General features: G+C 42.1%; 1 protein-coding gene across 3 annotated transcripts in view; it reads left to right on the forward strand.

Annotated features, from left to right (window-relative positions):
• The window catches only part of PROM2 (prominin 2), a 187,496-nt gene that overhangs the window by 130,110 nt on the left and 34,991 nt on the right, over window positions 1-22,395 (forward strand). For all 3 annotated transcript variants that reach the window (XM_030201635.1, XM_030201636.1, XM_030201634.1), the window contains exons 15-19: window positions 5,729-5,875; window positions 7,078-7,149; window positions 8,029-8,121; window positions 11,744-11,797; window positions 20,243-20,323. In XM_030201635.1, the coding sequence (XP_030057495.1) occupies window positions 5,729-5,875; window positions 7,078-7,149; window positions 8,029-8,121; window positions 11,744-11,797; window positions 20,243-20,323 (447 nt within the window). The remainder of the gene's footprint in view (window positions 1-5,728; window positions 5,876-7,077; window positions 7,150-8,028; window positions 8,122-11,743; window positions 11,798-20,242; window positions 20,324-22,395) is intronic.

Below are 22,395 nucleotides of genomic sequence, written 5' to 3' on the forward strand. Positions count from 1 at the left end.
TTTCCCCACCTATAACCACACCCCTATTTTGCCTGTGCACTTTAGAAGTTTGGCGCACTTCATCACAGAATACTCTTAACGAGTTGTGCGCCTAAATTCTAATTATTACCAATTAGTTCTCATTATTGCTTGCTAAGTGCTGTTATCCGTGCTCTTTAGCTTGTTAAACTTGTTAGATTATGCACTTTGTTATAGAATCCACTTTGATTTCAGCGTGGATCTCTAGGCGCGCTATATAGAATCTGAGGGAATATGGGTACATATTTATAGTGTTCCAATGCAAGTTGATTCCTAAAGCATTGTAAATTCATGACATCCCAAACATCAGAACATTGGTGCAAATGTGGAAGGTTGTTATAAATTTTCAGTATTGTTCAAAGTACTTATGTAAAAGTAAAAATAAACATATTTTTAATACTTAAGTAGAAGTAAAAGTACAATGAAGAACACATTTAAAAATTTACTTAAGTGAAAGTAAAAAAAGTTATTGCCTAATATGATACTTTTTGTGTAAAAAGTAAAAGTACCATAACTAGAATGAATGCAGCTATTGTTAACATTTTTATCTGAACAACTTTATTACTCTACAATTCAGTGTACTTTTAGGAAAACTATATTTTGAAAATGACTGTCACTCATATGAGTGTGCTTGTGAGTCATTAAACCAGCAAAGTTGAAAAGGTGTTTAACAACTGCACTAGCAGGAAGTGCATTGTTCAGACCGATAATAAGTTCATTCAAATCAGACGAGGCTGCAAACGGGTCTACAGGTATTGATCAGGGGAATCTTTGCCTGAAACACTTGACTTCCTTATAGCAAAGAATTCTTTATCATCAGCATTTCATTGTCATCTGCATTCAAAGTAGTGCGCTATAATTCTTCACTTCATCTTCATTATCATCGTCATGCTGTCCAATTACAGAGGAGGTTTTCACAAAATTGGAATCATTGTCTGTAGTTCTTCTAACAATGTTGTATCTGTTGGGAAACTGAATTTCTTCAAGAACTGATGCAAGAATGTCAGTGATCTAGAGATGGGAGCAACTAGTGAGGTAATTAAATTTGCTGACAACACAAAGTTATTCAAAGTTGTTAAATCATAGTAACATAGTAGATGACGGCAGATAAAGACCTGTACGTTCCATCCAGTCTGTCCAACAAGATAAATTACTGTGCTGCTTTATATGTATACTTGATCTTGATTTGTCCTTGCCATTTTCAGGGCACAAACTATAGAAGTCTGCCCAGCATAAGTACATAACTATTGCCACACTGGGACAGACCAAAGATCCATCAAGCCCAACATACTGTTTCCAACAGTGGCCAATCCAGGTCGCAAATACCTGGCAAGATCCCAAAAAAGTTCAATACATTTTATGCTGCTTATCCCAGAAATAAGCAATGGATTTTCCCCAAGTCAATTTAATAATGGTCTATGGATTTTTCCTTTAGGAAGCTGTCCATACCTTTTTTAAACCCTGCTAAGCTAACCGCCTTTACCACATTCTCTGGCAATGAATTTCAGAGTTTAATTACACGTTGAGTGAAGAAATATTTTCTCCAATTCGTATTAAATTTACTGCTTTGTAGCTTCATCGCATGCCCCCTAGTTCTAGTATTTTTGGAAAGAGTAAACAAACGATTCACATCTACCCATTCCACTCCACTCATTATTTTATAGACCTCTATCATATCTCTCCTCAGTTGTCTTTTCTCCAAGCTGAAGAGCCCTAGCTGTTTCATCATTTCCTCATAGGGAAGTCGTCCCATCCCCTTTATCATTTCTGTCGCCCTTCTCTGTACCTTTTCTAATTCCACTATCAGGCTCATTTTCAAAAGAGATGGACATCCAAAAAGTGACATAAATTGGCACTTGGACGTCCATCTCCCAGAGACGTCCAAATCGGTATAATCGAAACCCGATGTTGGACGTATCTAGCTGAAGTCCATCGCAAGGATGTCCAAATCTCAAGGGGGCGTATCAGAGGCGTGGTGAAGGTAGGACTTGGGCATGCCTAAGACTTGGACGTCTTTGAGCCATAATGGAAAAAGGCAGAGACGTCCATCACTAAAACTTGGACATTTTCCCCGGACATGTTTTTATTATGAATAAGGCACAAAAAGGTGCCCAAAATGACCAGATGACCACTGGAGGGAATTGGGGATGACCCCCACTTACTCCCCCAGTGATCACTAACCCTCTCCCACCCTCAAAAAACATTATTAAAATATTACCTGCCAGCATCTATGCCAGCCTCAGATGTAATACCCAGGTCCATGACAGCGCATGCAGGTCCCTGGAGCAGTTTTAGTGGGTGCAGTGCACTTCAGAAAGGTGGACCCAGGCCCATACCCCCCTACCTGTTACATTTGTGGAGGAAACAGCAAGCCCTCCAAAACCCACCACAAATCCTCTGTACCCACATATAGGTGCCCCCCTTCTCCCGTAAGGGCTATGGTAGTGGTGTACAGTTGGGGGTAGTGGGGTTTGGGGGGCTCAGCACACAAGGTAAGGGAGCTATGTACCTTGGAGCATTTTATGAAGTCCACTGCAGTGCCTCCTAGGGTGCCCGATTTCTGTCCTGGCATGTCAGGGGGACCAGTGCACTACAAATGCTGGCTCCTCCCACATCCAAATGGCTTACATTTGGATGTTTTTGACTTGGACGTCTTTAGTTTCGATAATTGCCGAAAGTCAAAGACGTCCAAATCTAAGAACTTCCAAATACAAGAACATCTTTAGCTTTGGACGTCTTTGACGGTATTTCCAAAATGAAAGATGGACGTCCATCTTTTTTCAAAAATGAGCTTTTCCCTGCCTCCGGATTTGGATGTTTTAGAAAGACGTCCAAATCCAAACTTAGATGTTTCTTTCAAAAATGCCCCTCTATATCTTGTTTGAGATGCAGCGACCAGAATTGCACACAATATTTGAGGTGTGGTCACACCATGGACCGATACAAAGGCATTATAATGTCCTCACTTTTGTTTTGCATTCCTTTCCTAATACTACCTTTCTTAACCGCCGCCACACACTGAGCAGAGGGTTTCAACGTATGATCAACAACGATTCCGAGATCCCTTTCTTGGTTGGTGACTCCTAACGTGGAACCTTGCTTTGCGTAGCTATAGTTTGGATTCCTCTTTCCCACATGCATCACTTTGACTTGCTCACATTAAACGTCATCTGCCATTTAGACACACAATCTCCCAGTCTCATGAGGTCCTCTTGTAATATTTCACAAACCTCTTGCGATTTAACAACTTTGAATTACTTTGTGTCATCAGCAAATTTAATTACCTCACTAGTTACTCCCATCTCTAGGTTATTTATAAATATGTTAAAAAGCAGCAGTCCCAGCATAGACCCCTGGGGAACCCCACTAACTACCCTTCTCCATTATGAATACTGACCATTTAACACTACTCTCTGTTTTCTATCCTTTAACTAGTTCTTAATCCAGTTCTTTCTTCCATGTTTCTTCTTGATTGCCCTTTCTTTCCTCCTTTCCCACAATCCTTGGTCTTTCTCTCCCTCCCTCCCTCTCTCTCTCTCTCTCTCTCTCTCTCTCTCTCTCTCTCTCTCTCTCTTCCTTCTATCAATGCTATTATTCTCTCTTCCCTTCCTTCCTGTGAAATCTTTCCACTGGTCTACTATGCTCCATTTTTCATTAGCAAGAAGACCAGATATCCTGGTCTATACTGTTAAGAATATATATCCTGGTTGCCAGTCAAAGAAGCTTAAGAACATAAAAATATGAGCAGTGTCTAGCTGGGTCAAACCAATGGTCCATCTGGCCCAGCATCTTCCGACAGTGACCAGTCAAAGTTTTGTGTAAGTACCCAACACATTTCAATAGGAAGATTCTTTTCCTATCATTCCCAGAATTAAGAGATGGCAATCCAGTTGTCTGTCTGGTTAATAGTTGTTAATTGCACTATTCTGAAACATGTCTAAACCTTTTTTAAACCCAACTGAATATTATTAATCTTGATCATATCCCCTAGCAAGTTCCAGTTTCTTAAATATATTTCAAATCTAACAATTAAGGATGTGCTCGTTTGAAAAATATAGGGAAACACCAATGGCATTTGTTTTATTTTGTGCTGTTTTTCATTCAAAATGATGCAAAATGTTACACAATTTTGTTTAATTTCTGTTTCTTAACACTGGAACTACCAATAATTTACCCTTTATAGAAAGACCAATGGGGTCATTTTCACCCTAATTTAAAATAACTTCTTATTTAAAACTAGGAGACATAACTTACAGCTATGGAACAGAATTAGAAGCAAATGCAGTATTTTAAAATAAGAAAAATCCAGTCAATATTCAAAACAATTTCCACTATTTTCCCCAGCACTGAAGTCAGGCATACCGGTCTGTAATTTCTTGGATCACCCCTGGACCCATTTAAAAAAATTGGTGTTACATTGGCCACCTTCCAATCCTCAGGTACAACGGATGATTTTAACGACAGGTTATATATCACCAACAGCAGATCAGCAATTTCATATTTGAGTTCTTTCAGTAACCTGGGGTGTATGCCATCTGTTTGAGGTCATTTATCACTCTTTGACTTGTCAATTTTGCTCAGTATGTCTTCCAGATTTACCAAGATTTCTTTCAGTTCCTCCACATCGTCACCTTTGAAAACCATTTCCGGTACAGGTAGATCTCTTACATCTTATTCCATAAAGACCAAAGCAAAAAATTCATTCAATCTCTCTGCTATGGCCGTGTTCTCCCTGAGTGCCCCTTTTGCTCCTTCATGATCTAATGGCCCCATGGATTCTCTCACAGGCTTTCTGCTTCTGATGTACCTGAAAACGTTGTCTCCATGGCAAGTTTTTCTTCATATTCTCTTTTAACCGTCTTTATCAATGCCTTGTATCTAGCTTGACACTGCTTGTTGCTTCTTTTTTTTTTTCTTTATTCAGATCCTTTTTCCAGTCTTTGAAGGATGCTTTTTTGGCTCTAATACCCTCTTTCACTTCACCTTTTAACCATAGTGGCTGTCGTTTGCTCTTCTTTCCACCTTTGTTAATACATGGAATACATCTGGTCTGGTCTTCCATGATGGTATTTTAAAACAATGTCCATGCCTGATTTCAAGTCCTAACCTTTGTGGCTGACCCTTTTAGCTTGCTTTTAATGATTTTCCTCATTTTATTGTAGTAACCCTTTGAAAATTACTGCTACAGTAGATTTCCTTAGTGACTTTACTCCATCTATCAGCTCAAATTTGATCATGTTATGATCACTATTTCCCAGCTGATCCAACAACATTACCTCTCATACCATGCTCTGCATTCCAATATGGACTAGATCTAAAATAGCTCTCCCTCCGGTTCTTGGAGTAGGGCGACTCTAAGGATAGCAGAGGCAGTAAGAGAGAAGATGGAGAAGGATGACAGTATTAGAGTTGTTAGCCTGTCCTGGTTGTGAAATTGAATCCCAAAGCAGGGTGGTACTTATAGTCTCCAACTCTTCCCACTGAGATCAGTCCTACAGTTCTCATAATGTATCTGGATGGGGTTGTCAGAAATCCAAAACTGGTTTTAAATCTCTCTCCCTGAATTGGGTAACTTAGCAGCTCTGAAAGTTAGAAGGAGGAGATTGCCATGGTAGTAGGAGAGCGGATGCTGAAAAATGTGCTTCTTATTTCACAGCAGATGGTTATCTTCATTCCATGAAAGAGTTTTTGTTTCTTATTTTTTTCTTAGTACACGGCTGACTTGCAGAAGAACATTGACAACCTCAAAGTGGATCTTGGAGACCTGTCTTTTCTAACAGAACTCATATTATATGGACTAGAAAGCTACCGAGACAGTGGACTAGACATGACACCTTACGCCATTCTGCAGGCACAGGTTTGTCTTGGAGGGAGAGGAGACTCAGGAATAAATAAGGAAGGGTGAGACAGGAAGAAGGTATTTTGAGGTTGTGACAAAGGAGATGGAGGGACATAGAAGAATATACACATACCAGTGTCTTGATGATGCCTGTATATAATGGATGAATACAGTAAGAAAATATACTTAAATGTATTTAGGTTGGAAATAGTGTAATCTATATTTATTACAAATTTCAAAAAGCCTGTCAGAGATATGTTACCACAGTCACCACCAGTCAGATCCTGGATCTGCTCTCGCTGCTCAGAGGAGAAGAAAATTACCTTCTTTTTGACCAGGTACAGGAGTACTATTCAGAAATCCTCAAGAAAGAGTCCAGGAATAGATCTACAGCAACAAAAAACAACACTTACCATACCACAATACCATTTACCATATTTTAACAGGCACTTTGCATAAGGTATATAGGAGATAATTCAGAGACTAGCCTCAAGTACATTATTTCATGGACTTAAAAGCCTGTTGTCAAAGGAAAATACCATGTGCATAATTGTAGCACATACTGGGGTTGGGGCAGAGAATGTACTTGTACGCATACTTGTGGGTTTCCAAAGTATGTGCATAAGTTTTCACAGAAAAAAAAATATCTACATGAATGGTAAAATACAGGTTTGTGCATGTAATTTTTCTAACCTCATTTTCAAAGGAAAATACTTCCCTTTGAAAACTGATGTAAAGTCTACCAATAAAACATACCTATAAATTTTACATATAGGTGCAATATTTGAAAGTTGCTCCCATGATTACTTCTAGTTAGAGCTGAATGAGGGTGCCCTTTTGTCCCTCTTATCCACAAATTTACATCTAAAAAACTTGCATCAGACTCCAGAGCTTGAAGAAAGCTACAAGGGAAGAATCTGCTGTTTTCCTGTATTTTGCCACTGCAGCAGCAATGAAATAGTGGGAAAAGAGTGTCAACACAGCACAATATCAGGGACAGAAATGACTTTTCAAATCTGTACTTAACAGTTGTACTCTTGATAATGTTTACATCTCTCTGATTTTCTGTTTTGGTTTGTTTGTCTGTCTGTTCTGTCACCCTCTAGTGACCCCTTCCCTGCCTCTGAATGGGTAACTTGCTTGACCTTGCCTCTCTGTAACTGATCTGTTTGCCTTATCTCTCTTTAATGACCCCTCTGACTTTGCTTCTCTATCTTTAGCTCCAGATACCTCTGGTAAAGACAAATCTTGTGAATTTTGCAGAAGAACTAGAGACACTCAGTGCAAAACAGGTAAGAGGGTTTTCTGAGAGGGGAGCACTTAGCAGGAAATGCTGGGAAATAGGAGCTTGGAAGGGGGATTCAACTGAAGAGGACAGCTCAATGGGGAATTGGAGATTAAAAGGTAGTGCTGAAGATGAGGTTATGAATGGAACTAGGGAAGCAGTATCTATTAACATATTGGGGAATCATTATTGTTAAGCAGCCGTTTTAGTTTTTACTTTCTCAACATGCCAGAACTAGGGAAGGATTAATTCTGGCAGGTCTTAGGCAAGCAAGCATATTGCCCCCCCACCAAAGGGTTAGTATATTTTTAAAGCTCCCACAAAAGGGGTCTCATATGATCTTTCTTGACTATAGAGGAAAACCAGGAGAGGAGGAGGAGGAAGTAACAGGTAAGACATGCTGCTTGCTGATTCCTCCTTCAGACTGGAAGACATTGCCCTAGGAGTATGAGAATAGACAGACCTATGAGGCAGAGGTAGCTCTAGTTCCCTTACCCCCCACCCCCTCTAATCTCTTCACACACCCACTCTTCTTTGTGCCAGCAACTGACTTCCAGGGCAAAAATCTCTTTTAGAGGCCACTAAATTATACATCTGAGAGGACCCTTCCTAAACATTTGAGCTCTAGGCATGTGCGTAGTTTGCCTATGCCTTAATCCTGCCCTGGCCAGAACAAGAGGGAATTTCCCTAAATTTGATCTGGAAGTTTATCTGTTTTCCTGGGAAACAGGATTAGTGATTTGCAGCACTGGAGAGACTAGCAGCCCTTCATCCCTGCCTTTCAGAAACACAGGCTCTTCATGAGAAAATAGCAGGCAGTACAGTGAGAAGCCAGAGAGATTTTATTCACTGTGATCCCATCTCTTTCATTGGGTTTCTCATGTAGGCTGATGCCACAATACAGAAACAATTGATGGATGAAGCAAAGGCTCTAAGAGAGCTCCAGGCCTCTGTGGTTCAAGAGCAGGAGGCTGATGTGGTAAGTAGGAAAAAAAACCCTTTCATTTGTGGCAGGGGGAAAAAGCCCATTTTTTTCCATCCATATCATATGGGAGAAAAATTACATCAAGAAGTGAAATACAGCGAGGCTTACACCCGATTTCAAACAAATAAATAACAAACAATTTACAAAAAGCCTATAAGTCAGTTTCATTGTGTGACTCTGGTCTATAGTACTATGTTTTTGTCTTTAGCTTTACAAAAAAGTGCAAAGAAGCTCTGAAAGATTATAGAAACTAGCAAAAGTTTACATTTATGCACATAACTTTAGGTTTGAACACTTACATGTCCAACTCAATGGCTGCCATAAATCCTCATGCATTAGTGCTAGTATTCTATAACACACCCCTGATCCGCTTATACCCCTCCTAGGTTCACATCCCTTTGAAACACTTTGGAATTTGAACGCACAACTTATAGAATACTGATTAAGGGTAGTTATGCACATATCCCCAGATTCTATATAGTTTGCCTAGAGACTGCGTCAAAATCCAAGCGTATTCTATAACAACGCATTTAGCTTAATTGGCTTAATAAGCTAATCAGCATTGCTCTTAAAAGCAATAATGAGCACTAATTGGCAATAATTAGAATTTACAAGCACAACTCGCTAAGCGAATTCTATAATGCAGTATGCCTAGCTTCTAATGTGCGCAGACAAAAAGGGGTGTGGTTATGGGTGGGGAAATGGGCATTTCATGGGCGTTCCAAAATTTACATGCATAGTTATAGAATATGGCCCAGTGTGCCTAAATCTATGCGCCAGGATTTATGCCACATTTTCGTTGGTGTAAATGGATGCGTATAGTTTTAGGCTCTGAGATATGAACTAAGCATATTCTATAAATCGTGCCTAAATCTAGGCACCACTTACAGAATATGCTTAGTTGGCACTGATTTCTGCACCAATTTTTTAGGTCTTGTATATAGAATCTCCCCCATAACTGATAACTGGTGCCAATTAAGGCCAGTTATAGCCTATTGCTCATGAACACCAATTATCAGCTCTTTATTGAAATGTTACCTGTTCAACTGACCTTCTTCTAGAATTTGCATGCACATATTTGCACTCTAGTCGCAAACTTGGACATACAACTTTCTAGACTGGAGTGGAGGAGTGTCCTAATGGTTAGTGTAGTGGGTTGAAGACCTCGGAAACTAAGTTCAATTCCTGCTGCAGCCTGATGGTCAGCAGTGGGTTGAGATCCTGGGGAACCAATTTCAATTCCCTCTACAGCTCTGTGTGACCCTGAACCAGGGCCGCCGAGAGGGGGGCAGTGGGGGCAAAATTCCCTGGGACTAGGCCTCCAAGGGGGGGCCCAGCGCCATGGTCTCTCTCCCTCTCCTGCTCCCAGGCCGCCGGCACCGCAATCCCCATTCTTCTCCTGCCTACCCTCAGTTCCCTCGACAGTCCTCTTCTATCTGCCACTGGGCCCCATGTATTTAAAAAAAAAAATCTCTAAATCAGCAACACAGCCCTAGCAAACAGCGCCTCATGTCTGTGTGAAAGTGGCAGATCGCCTCGGGCCTTCCCTCACTGTGTCTCGCCCTCATCTGATGTAACTTCCTATTTCCTGATTTAGAGAGGTTTTTTTTAATGCAGGGGGCCTGGTGGAAGACAGAAGAGGGCTGTCGAGGGAGCTGGGGGTAGGCAGGTGGAGACTGGGGACTGGGGACTGCGGCGCCGACAGCCTGAGAGCAGGAGAGGGAGGCGACAGCAGTAGCGATTGGGGCGGGGCAGTGGTGATCCTTGGGGGAGGGGCGGCCTTGCCCCGGACCTGGCTCAGTGTCTCGGTGGCTCTGCCCTGAGCAAGTCACTTAATCCTCCTTAGTACAATGTACTATTGTGAGCACACTAGGGACAATCCCAATACCTGTAAAATGAAGAAGAGCCAGTTGGTGGGGGTGTATGTCATAGTGGGATATAAGCCACACCATTTACAGAAGAAAGGCTTTGAGGTAGAAAGGAAACCCATTAAAAGGTAGGCAAGGCCTCTGTAGGAGCTATAGACAATTCTATAACTGGGCATCTCCAAGGCTACACAGTAGAAGCATATTCTATAATGGAATCTAAGCACCTAGGTTCCAATGTAGACTAGTAACAAACCCAACATCGGTGCACCTAACATTTAGGTGCCTGCAGTTCCACCAGCCCTAGAGCTAAATGTGGCAGAGACACATGTAACGTAACATATTCTGTAAGTGATGTGCAAAAATGGGAGCCCTGCCTTTGTCCACCCATGCTCTGCTCATGTGTAATCCTCCATTGCAAATACACATTAAGAGGCCCTTTTACTAAGCTGCGGTAAGCACTAACTCATGCTTACTGCAGCAAACAAATGGCTTACCGTGGGGCCCACTGAGGCATCCCACAGTAATTTTTGGATGTGCGCTTGGGGGCGGAGAGTGGGCATGTTCTGTGCCAATCAGCATAGCTACATTGCTGTGCACTAACCGATTAGCACATGAGCCCTTACTGCATGCATAATGGGTGGTGATAGGGGCTCACATGCTAATGGGAAATTTAGTACGTGGCCATTAATAGGGAAAAATCAGACATTTACCCCAGTGGTAAGAATGGCCTTAGTGCACAGGAATGACCCACGTAAGAATGCACTAAGGCCACTTTTTACCGCAGAATAGCACATAGGCACCCTGCTAGCATATATGTGTTCACATATGTGCATCTAAGTATTCTAAACATTTCTGCGCACAATGGATGTATAAATGTTAGCTCCCAGTTTATAGAATTGCCCTTATGCTGTTCATGGGAAAAGTCTTGTAAAGGTTCCTTCTGAAATCAGATTAAATCCTGCTATCTTTATGCTTCTTCAGCTTTAATCTTTTAATAGTTATATTAACTGGTCCCATTTGTACAATTTTGAAGTAGCTCATCCCAGTGTCGTAGCTAGGTGGGGCCACAGGGGCCTGCCCCCCCTCCAATTTGCTCTGGGTCCCTGGTTTGCTGGCGGGGTCCCCAACCCCCACCAGCCAAGGTATTTGCGGCGGCGGTGGGTGGCGGTGGGGGCGGTGGATGGCGGAGGGGCGGAGGGGGGCGAGGAGGTGGCAGAGGGGGGGCGGTGATCAAAATGTGCCCTCCTCCACCTTGGGCTCTGGCCCCCTCCCATTTCGAGATCTGGCTAGGCCCGTAGCTCATCCTTCCCTCAAGTGTTTCCTGCAGCTTTGGGAAGGGGGAAAAAAGTCTATGAAAAAAAAAATCATGTAGAAGCCTGGTGCGCTAGTGCCGACACAGCCCATTCACTATGAATGGGCTGAGTCGGCAATACCACATGGAAACCACTAGCGCAGCTTAGTAAATAGACTTGAATGCTTCTCCTGTTTGTTAATAAAAAATATTTATTTTTTTAAATGTATCAGCACCAATAAATAATTCACTGGAATTCTAGCTCACATCCTAAATTCTAAATTCAGAACTTTTGGACCAAAGTTCATTTTTCATTTTGCTCAAACCTTTTGCTTATTGGACTTATTTTCTACAAAATGTGTTTTGTTTTTTATTAGGTCCTGGAAAATTGGTTCTTTTCTCTATTGTTTCTGTCTGTTCATCCTGCAGCTTTATCAGTTTCTCCTTTTTCCCTTAGGTGAAGTTGAAAGACAGCTTACAGTTTCTGGTTGCATTTTCCTCAACATTTCAGGTATTGTAGAGAAACCTTGTCTACCACTTTTTCTGATGTAATAATATCAGGGACTCTATGGGGCCCTTTTACAAAGGCGTGTTGTGCAGCGCACGCCTAAACGAGACTACCACCAGGCTACTGCACCCCCCTGGTGGTAATTTTAGATTTGGCGCGTGCCAAATTTATTTATTTCCTCCCACACATGTCGTTTCCAGCGGTAATCGACAGTTGGTGCGTGCTGACCCATCACCACACGTGTAGCGTGTGAGCCCTTACTGCCAGATCAATGGGTGGCGTTAAGGGCTCAGGCCAATTTTGAGCGTGCACCAGTTCCAGTTTTACTGCATGCCCTTTTCCCATTCCATTTTTTTTTAAAAACCTTTTTTGCAGATGTGGTAAAAACTGGCCTGGCGGGCGCCCAATACACGTGCCTACACTACTTCAGGCCACTTTTTACTGCAGCTTAACAAAAGGACCCCTATAGTCTTTCTTTTCTGGTAGAATCTTTTCTTCAAGTACTATAATGCTAGAAAACAGGATGTGCAGCTTCTTGAGAAGGATCTAGCATCTCCCTGATACAAGCCATATAAGGAAAAGAGAGGAGTCATACATGATGCTTTCCTGATAAGACCTGTATGAGGAGTAAGGTGTGGAGCTGAACATGATAGCTCCATGACAAAAGCCAGTTGAGGAGTCATAAAAGAAGGGATGCATGTGATGACTCTATAAGGGGAGATAGTTGAGGAGTGAAAAGAGGGGAATGCACAGGAATGGCAATTTTCCAAATTATTTTCATGCATGAAACAGGGTTGCATGCACCAAAATAGGATTTATAAAAATTGCCCACCACAATACATGGGTGCAATTATGTGCATATAGCCAATAGATACATAAATGGTAGGGAAACATTCTTGGGGACAGGCTTGGGGTAGAGTGTGCACTCACATGCATAATTTGGGATTTCCAAAGTATGCACAATTCACAGGAAAAGTACCTGCGCAGATAGTAAATACAGATGTGTGCATGTAATTTTTCTGACCTCATTTTCAAAGGAACAAATCTCCCTTTGAAAACTGACATAGCAATATACCCACAGATTTTACATACAGGCATGCTGTTAGCAAGTCGCCTCCTTGATGACTTTGATTAATACTGAATGGGGGGGGGGGGGAAGTAATAAGAGAGAACATACTTTTTGTTTTGTGACTCAGCCATTTCCTCCTGTTCCTTTGGGTTTCAGCTGAATTGATGCTAGCCTCTAGTAGGCTACAGTGACATAAGCTTTATTCACAACTATCCTTAGCTTTTCTTTCATTTTATTTATGTATTTAATTATTCGTATTTCTAAGTCAGCTATCCTAAAAAGGCTCTAGGCAGAATACAACACAAAGAAAAATCTGTATATAAGTCCTCACATCCATGAAAAGATTATCTAATAATAATCAGTACATAAAAGAAATGTAAAATTTTGTACCTTACTATTATGCATCATTTTTGTCATGCTATTAAAGTGGTGGTTCTCAGCCTAGTCTTCCAAGACAAACCCAAGGAATCAGGTTTTCAGAATATTCACAATGAAAATGCATGAGCTAAACAATCACGCACTATCTTCACTGTATGCAGATTTATCTCATGCATATTCATTGGAGGTAAAATTGAAGACATGGCTGGCTAGATATATTCCAAGGGCTGAGTTGAGAACAACTTTCAAGAGATGTGATTGTTCCTGTCCTGTCATTTGATGGAGTTATTTTCTTTGGTTTGTTGGTTTCTAAATTGTGCACCACTCTAGCTCGTAAAAAGGGTGGTATATCACACTCTTTTAAACTATTAAACTATACAGCACTGTACAAACACAGGTATCCACCTCCCACCTCAGACCAGTCATTGTAGCATCAGTCCTCAGCCTATCATACACTAGGGTTCCTTCCTTGCTAAATATGGCTCCGAAACATGTCTGTAGGTATCACTATTTCACGATGACTGGATGATGCACTATTTCTTCAGCATTTCCAGCCATCTCATAGGCCATAAGATCTGACCTAGGAATCAAACCCACATCATCTTTATGGCAGGACACTGCCATTGGGTCAGAAGAAGGAACATCCTTGATGGCTCTCCGATGACAGCTGGATGAGGAGCAATAACAAGAAGGAAGAGCTGTGAATGCTATTTCTCCAGCATCTCCAGCCATCTCATATGCCATAAGATCTGACCTAGGAATCAAACCCACTATATAAAATCTGGAGGGTTATTGCACAGATGCCATGTGGGAGTAGTGTGTGGCTTGGAAACATCACTATTATATACTGGGTAGAAGTAGTTCTACCCAGTATTTAATGGCGATGTTTCCAAGTAGTTGGCAGAGGCATCTTGGTGTAGTGAGTGGTACGGGACAGTTGTACTGAGTTAATGAGGACATTTCCAAATAGATTTGTTGTACACACATACTACAGAACATTGTGGTGAATTCAGAAGCATTAATATATACTGTAATATAAATGCAAAAAAAGAGGCCAATGCTGAGCAGTGTAAAAGCAGCAAATTCAGACACATAGAACATGATTTAGCAGCTCCCTAAGGGGCCCCTAAGCATTAATGCGAACCTACCATATGCTGAAAAGGCACTACCGCAATATGTGCTCCGGCGTCCTGCAGTAGTTCTTGGATCACTGCACACCAAGCCCATGTGAAAAAGGCAGAGAGTAGGCATACCCTGCTCTAATTGGGTAGCACAGGCGCATTTGCGAACGCTGCCCGATTAGCGCAGAGTTAGTGTGGGAGTCCTTACTGCCTACAAAATAGGTGACGGTAAGGGCTCATGCGGTAAGGGCCATGCGCTAATTGGGAAATTAGCGCATGACTACTAATGACACAAATGAAATTGTAGCCACTCAATGTCATGCGCTTAGTGCCAGTTCTATATTTATTTGCTTACTGTGATTTCTCAACCACTTTTATGAAGAGATTCACCCAAGGCGGTGTACAGCAGGTACAGTTTAACATAAAACTTACAATTTTGTTAACAACATAACAATAGTAAACTAGTAAACTAACCAAGAATAATCATAATACAATAAATGAGGTAAACTTGAAAAATAATAGAACTATCATGAAACAGTATCAAAAATACACACATTTAACAGCACGGAGATGCCCCAGCCTACATGTCAGACCTGATAGACTTACCACCCAGGAATGCTAAAAAATCATCCCGCACATTCCTCAACCTTCATTTCCCCAACTGCAAAGGTCTAAAATACAAACTAACGCATGCGTCAACCTTTTCCTACTTGAGCACACAATTCTGGAACGCGCTGCTGCGCAACTTAAAAACAATCTATGAATTAACTAACTTCCGCAAACTACTGAAGACCCATCTCTTTAACAAGGCATACCACAAAGACCAACAAATGTGAACTCCTCCACTTATATCCAGAATTGTCTTATAATATTTGCTTGTTATACTAATATCATGCTTTATCATTATCATGTTACCCAAGATCCTTCTGTAACACTAACCAGCTTATTTTTGAAAGAGAAAAACGCCTATAGTGCGACCTAAATCGGGAGATAGACGTTTGTCTCGCAAGGGCGCCCAAATCGGTATAATCGAAAGCTGATTTTGGGCGTTTCCAACTGCACTTCGTCGCGGAAACAAATAAAGTTGATGGGGGGGTGTCAGAGGCGTGGTGGAGGCGGAACTGGGGCGTGGTTATCAGCTGAGGAGAGATGGGTGTCTGTAGCTGATAATCGAAAAAAAAAAAAGGCGTTTTTACCGCTATTTTGGGTCACTTTTTTTGGACCCTTTTTTTTCACAAACAAGTCCCAAAAAAGTGCCCCAACTGCCCAGGATGACCACTGGAGGGAATCGGGGATGACCTCCCCGGACTCCCCCAGTGGTCACTAACCCCCTCCCACCAAAAAAAACCCACTTTAAAAACTTTTTCCCAGCCTGTATGCCAGCCTCAAATGCCGTACCCACCACCATGACAACAGAATGTGTTCGATCCTGTCACAGCCTTTCCCTGAGTCAGATGTGGCTCTCGGGTGCAGTACAGGGTCACATCAGCATTGCATTGTGGTGGGTGTAGGGTATTGGGCTCCGTGATTTCATTAGCTTGTATTACAGTCTCACAATGTTGGTAGTTGGTAGGCTCTTCTCCCATGGTGCTTTTCCCCCTGCCTACTAGGTCAGAGTGTGCCCTGTTGTGTTTCCTGTTGTAGTCCATGCGGTAGTGGCCATTTTTGTAAGCCAGTTTTAGTTCCCTTTCCTGTTAGCCATGTTAGACAACTTAGTTCTTCCCTTGAATGTGGCTGAATGAGGGCATTGTACAGCATTCTGCCAGTTCTGACCTACTGCTCATCTCAGTACCAGGGAGACTCGTTGCCAGTGGGGCACAACGTCTGATCTGCAGTTAACTGTGAGTAAAGGCGGTTATTCCAATAAAGGACGTTTTCGTAGAGATTAGTCTTCAGGTGTCAACTGGTGTGCCAAGGTTATATAGCAGCAACCAGTCCTAGAGGCCTGCGTGTATGCAGGTCCCTGGAGCACTTTTAGTGGGTACCGCAGTGTACTTCAGCCAGGTGGCCCCAGGCCCATCCCCCCCCCCCCACCTGTAACACTTGTGCTGGTAAATGGGAGGCCTCCAAAACTCACTGTACCCACATGTAGGTGCCCCCTTCACCCCTAAGAGCTATGGTAGTGTTGTACATTTGTGGGTTTTGGGGGAGGGGGGTTGGGTGTTCAGCACCCTTGGTAAGGGAGCTATGCATGTGGGAGCTTTTTCTGAAGTCCACAGCACTGACGTAGGGTGCCCAGTTGTTGTCCTGGCATATCAGGGTGGCGAGTGTACTACGAATCGTGGCCCCTCCCACGACCAAATGGCTCGGATTAGGACGTTTTTGAGCTGGGCGTTTTTAGTTTCCATTATCACTAAAAAAAACAAACGCCCAGCTCAAAAACGTCCATTTTTTCGAAAATACGGTTCGGCCCGCCCCTTCACGGACCCGTTCTCGGAGATAAACGCCCCTGGAGATAGGCATTTCCATTCGATTATGCCCCTCTATATGTTTATTTCTTATGTATTTCCACCATTCATGATGTATTGTAAGCCACATTGAGCCTGCAAAGAGGTGGGAAAATGTGGGATACAAATGCAATAAATAAAATAAAAAATACTGGTGATATAATACAATGTTAGCATAATACTAATGATACGAGGCATATTTTCAAAGCACTTTGGGAGGCTAAGTTCCATAGGTTTCTATGGAACTTTGGGAGGCTAAGTGCTTTGAAAATAAGCCTCTATTATAAGCATGCATTAGAACATTCAACTAACAGATAATTTTTTATATGTATCACAAAAAAAAAAAAGGCAAATTTGTGTGTGCATGTATTTTCTGTGGGGTATATGCATACATGCCTATTGAGAAATGGTGGTAGCCTATTAAAATTTACCCTCTGTATGTCTGTATGTGCCACATGAGAGTGGCTGCTACCAGCAATGTATCATTTCATATAATCACAGCATATTCTGTGATAAAGTCAGATATTCAATGTTTAAAACAAATGAAACCAAGGACTCGTCAAAAGAAGCTGGAAAATATCTTATTAGGGCTGCGAGAAAGGATTCTTTAGCATTATTGGGACTTTTTTTGAAAACTTGGTACAGGTAGCAACAAACAAAATAAGTGTCACCTTTCTCACAGCCTTATTAAGATACTGATCAACTTCTTTTCATGGTGATTTCTTTTCTTTCCTTTTTTTTTTTCAAAGATTAACATGTCACTTTATAAGATCCCTTCACTAACATACAAAGAGGATGTGAAATTATCACATGAAATGATATGCAACAATAAGTAGCTACTCACAAATGGTGCATGCAACCATAAAGTGTTTTGCTGCATGAGGTGTCCTGCATATTTGAAAAGCATTTCTACGTTGGATTTCATATTTCTGTGCATATTTACACATTTATGGAAGTGCTAAAATTGGAAAGTTTTCCTTTTAGGAAACTCGGCATTGAAATCTTGTTTTCACATTTGTTTTACAGGAATAAACCTCATCTGTAACCCAGAATACATCTGATATGATATTCTTTCTAATTTACTACTAGTGCTCTTTTTAGTACTTACATTGTACCAAAAGAGCTGTCTCTGAAGCTTATAGGGTATAATATGTACAGGCAAAATATCAAGTTGTACTTGGAAGTTCTTTTCAATCAGCCAAGTGGCATCAAAATCAACTGGAACTATTTCATATCTTGATGCCACGTTTTCTTGGTCACTGATTGCATCCTTAAGTACTTGAGGATTTTCTCTCTCTTCAAACATTGTGTGAAATAGTCATTCACTACTCACATCTCTATTAACAATGCTATTCTTGATGGTTTTCTTGTTTACTATTATATCCAGGTTTTTAATTTTTGTTTTTTTCATCAAGCTCTCTGTTCTTTTGTCGGGAATGAGAATGTCCAGTTGATCACAGCTTCTTTATTTTTTGATACTCTTTCAAGGTTGTGATCCTAATAATTTCTCTGGTACAGCTCTCAAATCACGTATTTTCAATAAATTTCTTATAGACAAAGGTTAATTTCCCCAACACTGGCATCAGCATACATAGAGACATGCATGTCAGGGATAAGATCAGTTATAAACCTTCTGCAAAGACAAAGGCTAACATTAATCTTTTATAGCAACAACAAGTTGTAAGTTTGATAATATCATGTGTCAGTTGTAATTTTTAGTAGTATTATGTATTCAATTGTAATCTCTACCAAACTATCATATAATAATCACAAATTAGAGTGTGTCTATTGTCTGACACTCAAATGCACAAGTTATTTGCCTGTTGATTATATACTAGGAAGAGTGAGAATTGTAACTTGATTATATGTACCATCTTTGTTAAATTGTAAGCCACATTGACCTAACTTTTGTTTGGATAATGTGGGATATAAGAACTAATAAATGGAAATGGAAATACAGTGATGTTTTACAGCTTCTTATCAAGCCATGCTGACGGAGCCCATTAAAATGAATGGGCCTTGTTGGTATTACCGCTCCAGGAGCCACCAGCACAGCTTGATAAAAAAAGGCCCTTAGCGTTTACACAGTTTCCAGTGGATGGGCTGAGCTACCTTATTGTGTCTTTTTGCATGCAGGTCTTCTGACATAAACGCATGCCACAATCAGAAAGAAAATGTGTAACCGTTTCCAGTTCTATTTTACAGAATCTACATTTTTCGGGGGGGGGGGGGGTGTTCAGATTTTTCTGTGCTGTAAACCATCTTGTCTATAGTCCACCATCCTATATTGCAGTCTCTCATCTTTCTTTGCCTTTCCTTAGCCATTCTTGTGTCTGACTTTAATCCATGTGTGGTTGGTTGGCAGTGTGGCACGGATGGTGTATTACTGGCATGCTGTATTAATGCACAGAATAATATTGGTGCACCAGGCCAGCAGGACATTTGGGAGTAATACCATAAGTTAATAGTCAATGCTGCAAAGGTGCTTCTTTGCCATGAAAGTGTGGGATGGATTTCTTGGGTTCGTGGCTGATGAGATAAAGTTGCTTCTGGGCCAGTGAGGAATATTGTATAGGAGCTGTGGGTAAGTGAAGAGTATGACACAGTGGCCACAGAGTTCTTGAAGAATGTAGATTTAGAATGGTGCAATGGTTGTGGAGTTCTGAAGGGGGTAATATAGGAAAGCGAAGAGATTTTGGGTTCAGTTCACGCTTTTTTCAGTTGTAGCTCAAGGTGAATTACATTCAGGTACAGTAGGTATTTTCCTGTCCCTGTGTCTTACAACTGAAGGGGTCCTTTCACAAAGCTGCAGTAAAAGTAGGCCATAGCATGCTCTTACATGGGTCTTTCTTGCATTCTAAGGCCTTTTTACCACAGCCGTAAAAATGTTTTTTTGTCTCATTTTTGCATTAATAGCTGTGTGCTAAAATTGCCATTAGCCTGTGACCATTTTTCAAATTACCACATGGTCACTTACGGCCACCCATTTGATAAACGGTAAAAGTCGTGCGGTGTTTGTGTACTAACCAGTTAGCATGCGGCAATGTAGATGTGCTAACTGGTTAGCACAGGAATGCTGACTCTGTGCCCCTGATACGCCCCCTCCCATAAAAATTTGAAATTTTTTTTAGTGTGTGATTAGCGTGCACAGATTTCAAAGTTACCACAGGATGCTTGAGTGTGTCCCATGCTACTCCATTTTTGCTGCGTTAAGTGCATGTTAGCCCCTAACACAGCTTAGTAAAAGAGCCCCCAAGTTTCTACATGAGGCAGTGCAAGGTTAAGTGAGCCACAGTGGAATGTGGTTTAAAACCCACTGCTCTAACCATCAACCTTCCCATAGAAATATATATGTCCTGTGGGCAGCGAGGCATGGGTTACCTGTGCTGTGAGTGATGTGAATGACTTGTGTTGTTTGTGTTATTTCTTACAGCCTCGTGTTACACAGACAATCCTGGACATAAAACACATAGAGGAAGAACTCCCCTCAGAGGCTCTGAGGATACTGAAGAATGTAAGTGACGACCTACTGTCAGTGTTAGAGCTTTCCAGCTCTTATTGTGGGTACACTGATAAATTCAATTCCAAATTATATTCATGTTTATCAAGGTTTTCATAGTTTCAGAGGAATGTTTATCTATTTAGATTTAGCTGACGCCTTTTCATTGGTACTTCAGGACAAGTTACATTGAGATACACTCAGGGCTGCCAAGAGATACAGCCAGGCCCGGTGCAGAACCGCCACCACCACCACCACACACACACACACACACACACACATAGCTTATTGCGTTTATGCAGTCATCCAGGTCCTGGCAAACAGGAACAGGAGAGAGACAGAACCGGAAGCTGGCAGGTAGGAAGAAGCGTCTACTCCCTCGCACCGGGCCACCCTAGGGGGCCGGGCCTGGGGAATCTTGCCCCCACTCCTCTCTTGGCGGCCCTGGATACACTAGGTACATAAGAACATAAGAATAGCCATGCAGGGTCAGACCAATGGTCCATCTAGCCCAGTATCCTGCTTCCAGCAGTGGCCAATCCCAGGTCAGTACCTGGCAGAAACCCAGAAATCCCAGGGCAAGCAGTGCCTTCCCCATGTCTGTCTCAATAACAGACTATGAGCTTTTCCTCCAGGAACTTGTCCAAACCTTTTTTTAAACCAGATACGCCAACCGCTGTTACCACATCCTCTGTCCACGCGTTCCCTGTCCCTAGAGAACTCACAATCTAATTCTATACCAGAGGCAATGGAGGATTAAGTGTCTTGCCCAAGATCATAACAGGATTTGATCCTGGCTTTCCCAGTTCTCTGCCCACTGCTCTACAGCAGGGGTGGACTGACCATATGGAAGCCCAGTCCTTTCCCTCCAATGTGCCCGATGTACAATGTCCTTCTCTGTCCTCCGGAACCAGGACCATGAAGCCCCATCTCCTCCCCCTTCTGCACTCCCATCTGCTAACTCCCCCCAATTCGCAGGTGGGGACTCTGACAGCTAAATCGGCCATCTGCTGCTGACGACAGAACTTCCCTCTGCCGCAGCCCGCCCTCTTCTGTCATCATTTCCTTCTTCCACAAGCACAGGCTGCAGCAGAGGGAAGTTCCAGTGTCAGCGGCAGATGGCCGATTTAGCTGCAGGACCAAAGGAAAACGTCAGTGGCAGGGGGGAGAGAGAGGCATCAGGAGCAGGGGGGCAGCAGCAGGACTGGAAGGGGGCAGCAGCAAGACTGAGAGGGGGCGGCAGCAGGACTGGGGGGCAGCAGCAGGACCGGGGGGCCAATGGTCTTCATTGCCCGGGGCCCCGTCTATTCTCAGGTCGCCCCTGCTCTACAGATTCCAATAAAAGCAACTAGCTGCCTAATTACAAAGTCAGGGGATAAATAACCCTTTTGAACATTTACTTCCACTGAGTGGGGCAACGATCAGAATATTTTATACTAGTAAACTTATCTTTACCCACTTAAAAACACAGAGTAATTATTCCCACCACCCCCCATTTCTCCTGGTTTTACTTTCAGTACCTTTTTCCTGTGCTGATGTTTTACATTGCTCTGCCCATCGAGTTTCTGTATTTAATTCCACTTCACTAGGGGCGTGCACCAACAGAGCACATATAAAGAACATGTTGTACTTTGGCTTTCTGTTTTTCTATTGTGCCTTGCCATGGAAAGTCCTTTTAATATTCTGCGCATATATGGCCAGAGACCACCTTTTTCCGTATTCCTCAGGTGATAGGTCAACCCTATTGTACAGATTTATTCTATTGGTTTTGCCTAATTTGGAAATTGATCACCCTGACTTGGCATTTTAGGGGCATTTCTATAAATGGATGCCTCCTTTTAGGCACCTTGATATCACATGTTGAAAGCCTATTTAATAACAGCATGGACACTCAGATTTCATTATAGAATACTAGTGTAACCCAGCATTGGTGCACCTGAAATCCAGATGCCCGCAGTAACACCAACCCTAGACCTACTGTAGTAAGGGCACATGTACTGTAACTTACTGTACTTTGTACCTTGTGCATACAGCCAGGCAGCCCCAACAAACTCTTACATGTTCTACCCATGTGATCATCCCCCTTG

Source organism: Microcaecilia unicolor, chromosome 4 (assembly GCF_901765095.1).
Source record: "Microcaecilia unicolor chromosome 4, aMicUni1.1, whole genome shotgun sequence".
Lineage (NCBI taxonomy): Eukaryota > Metazoa > Chordata > Amphibia > Gymnophiona > Siphonopidae > Microcaecilia > Microcaecilia unicolor.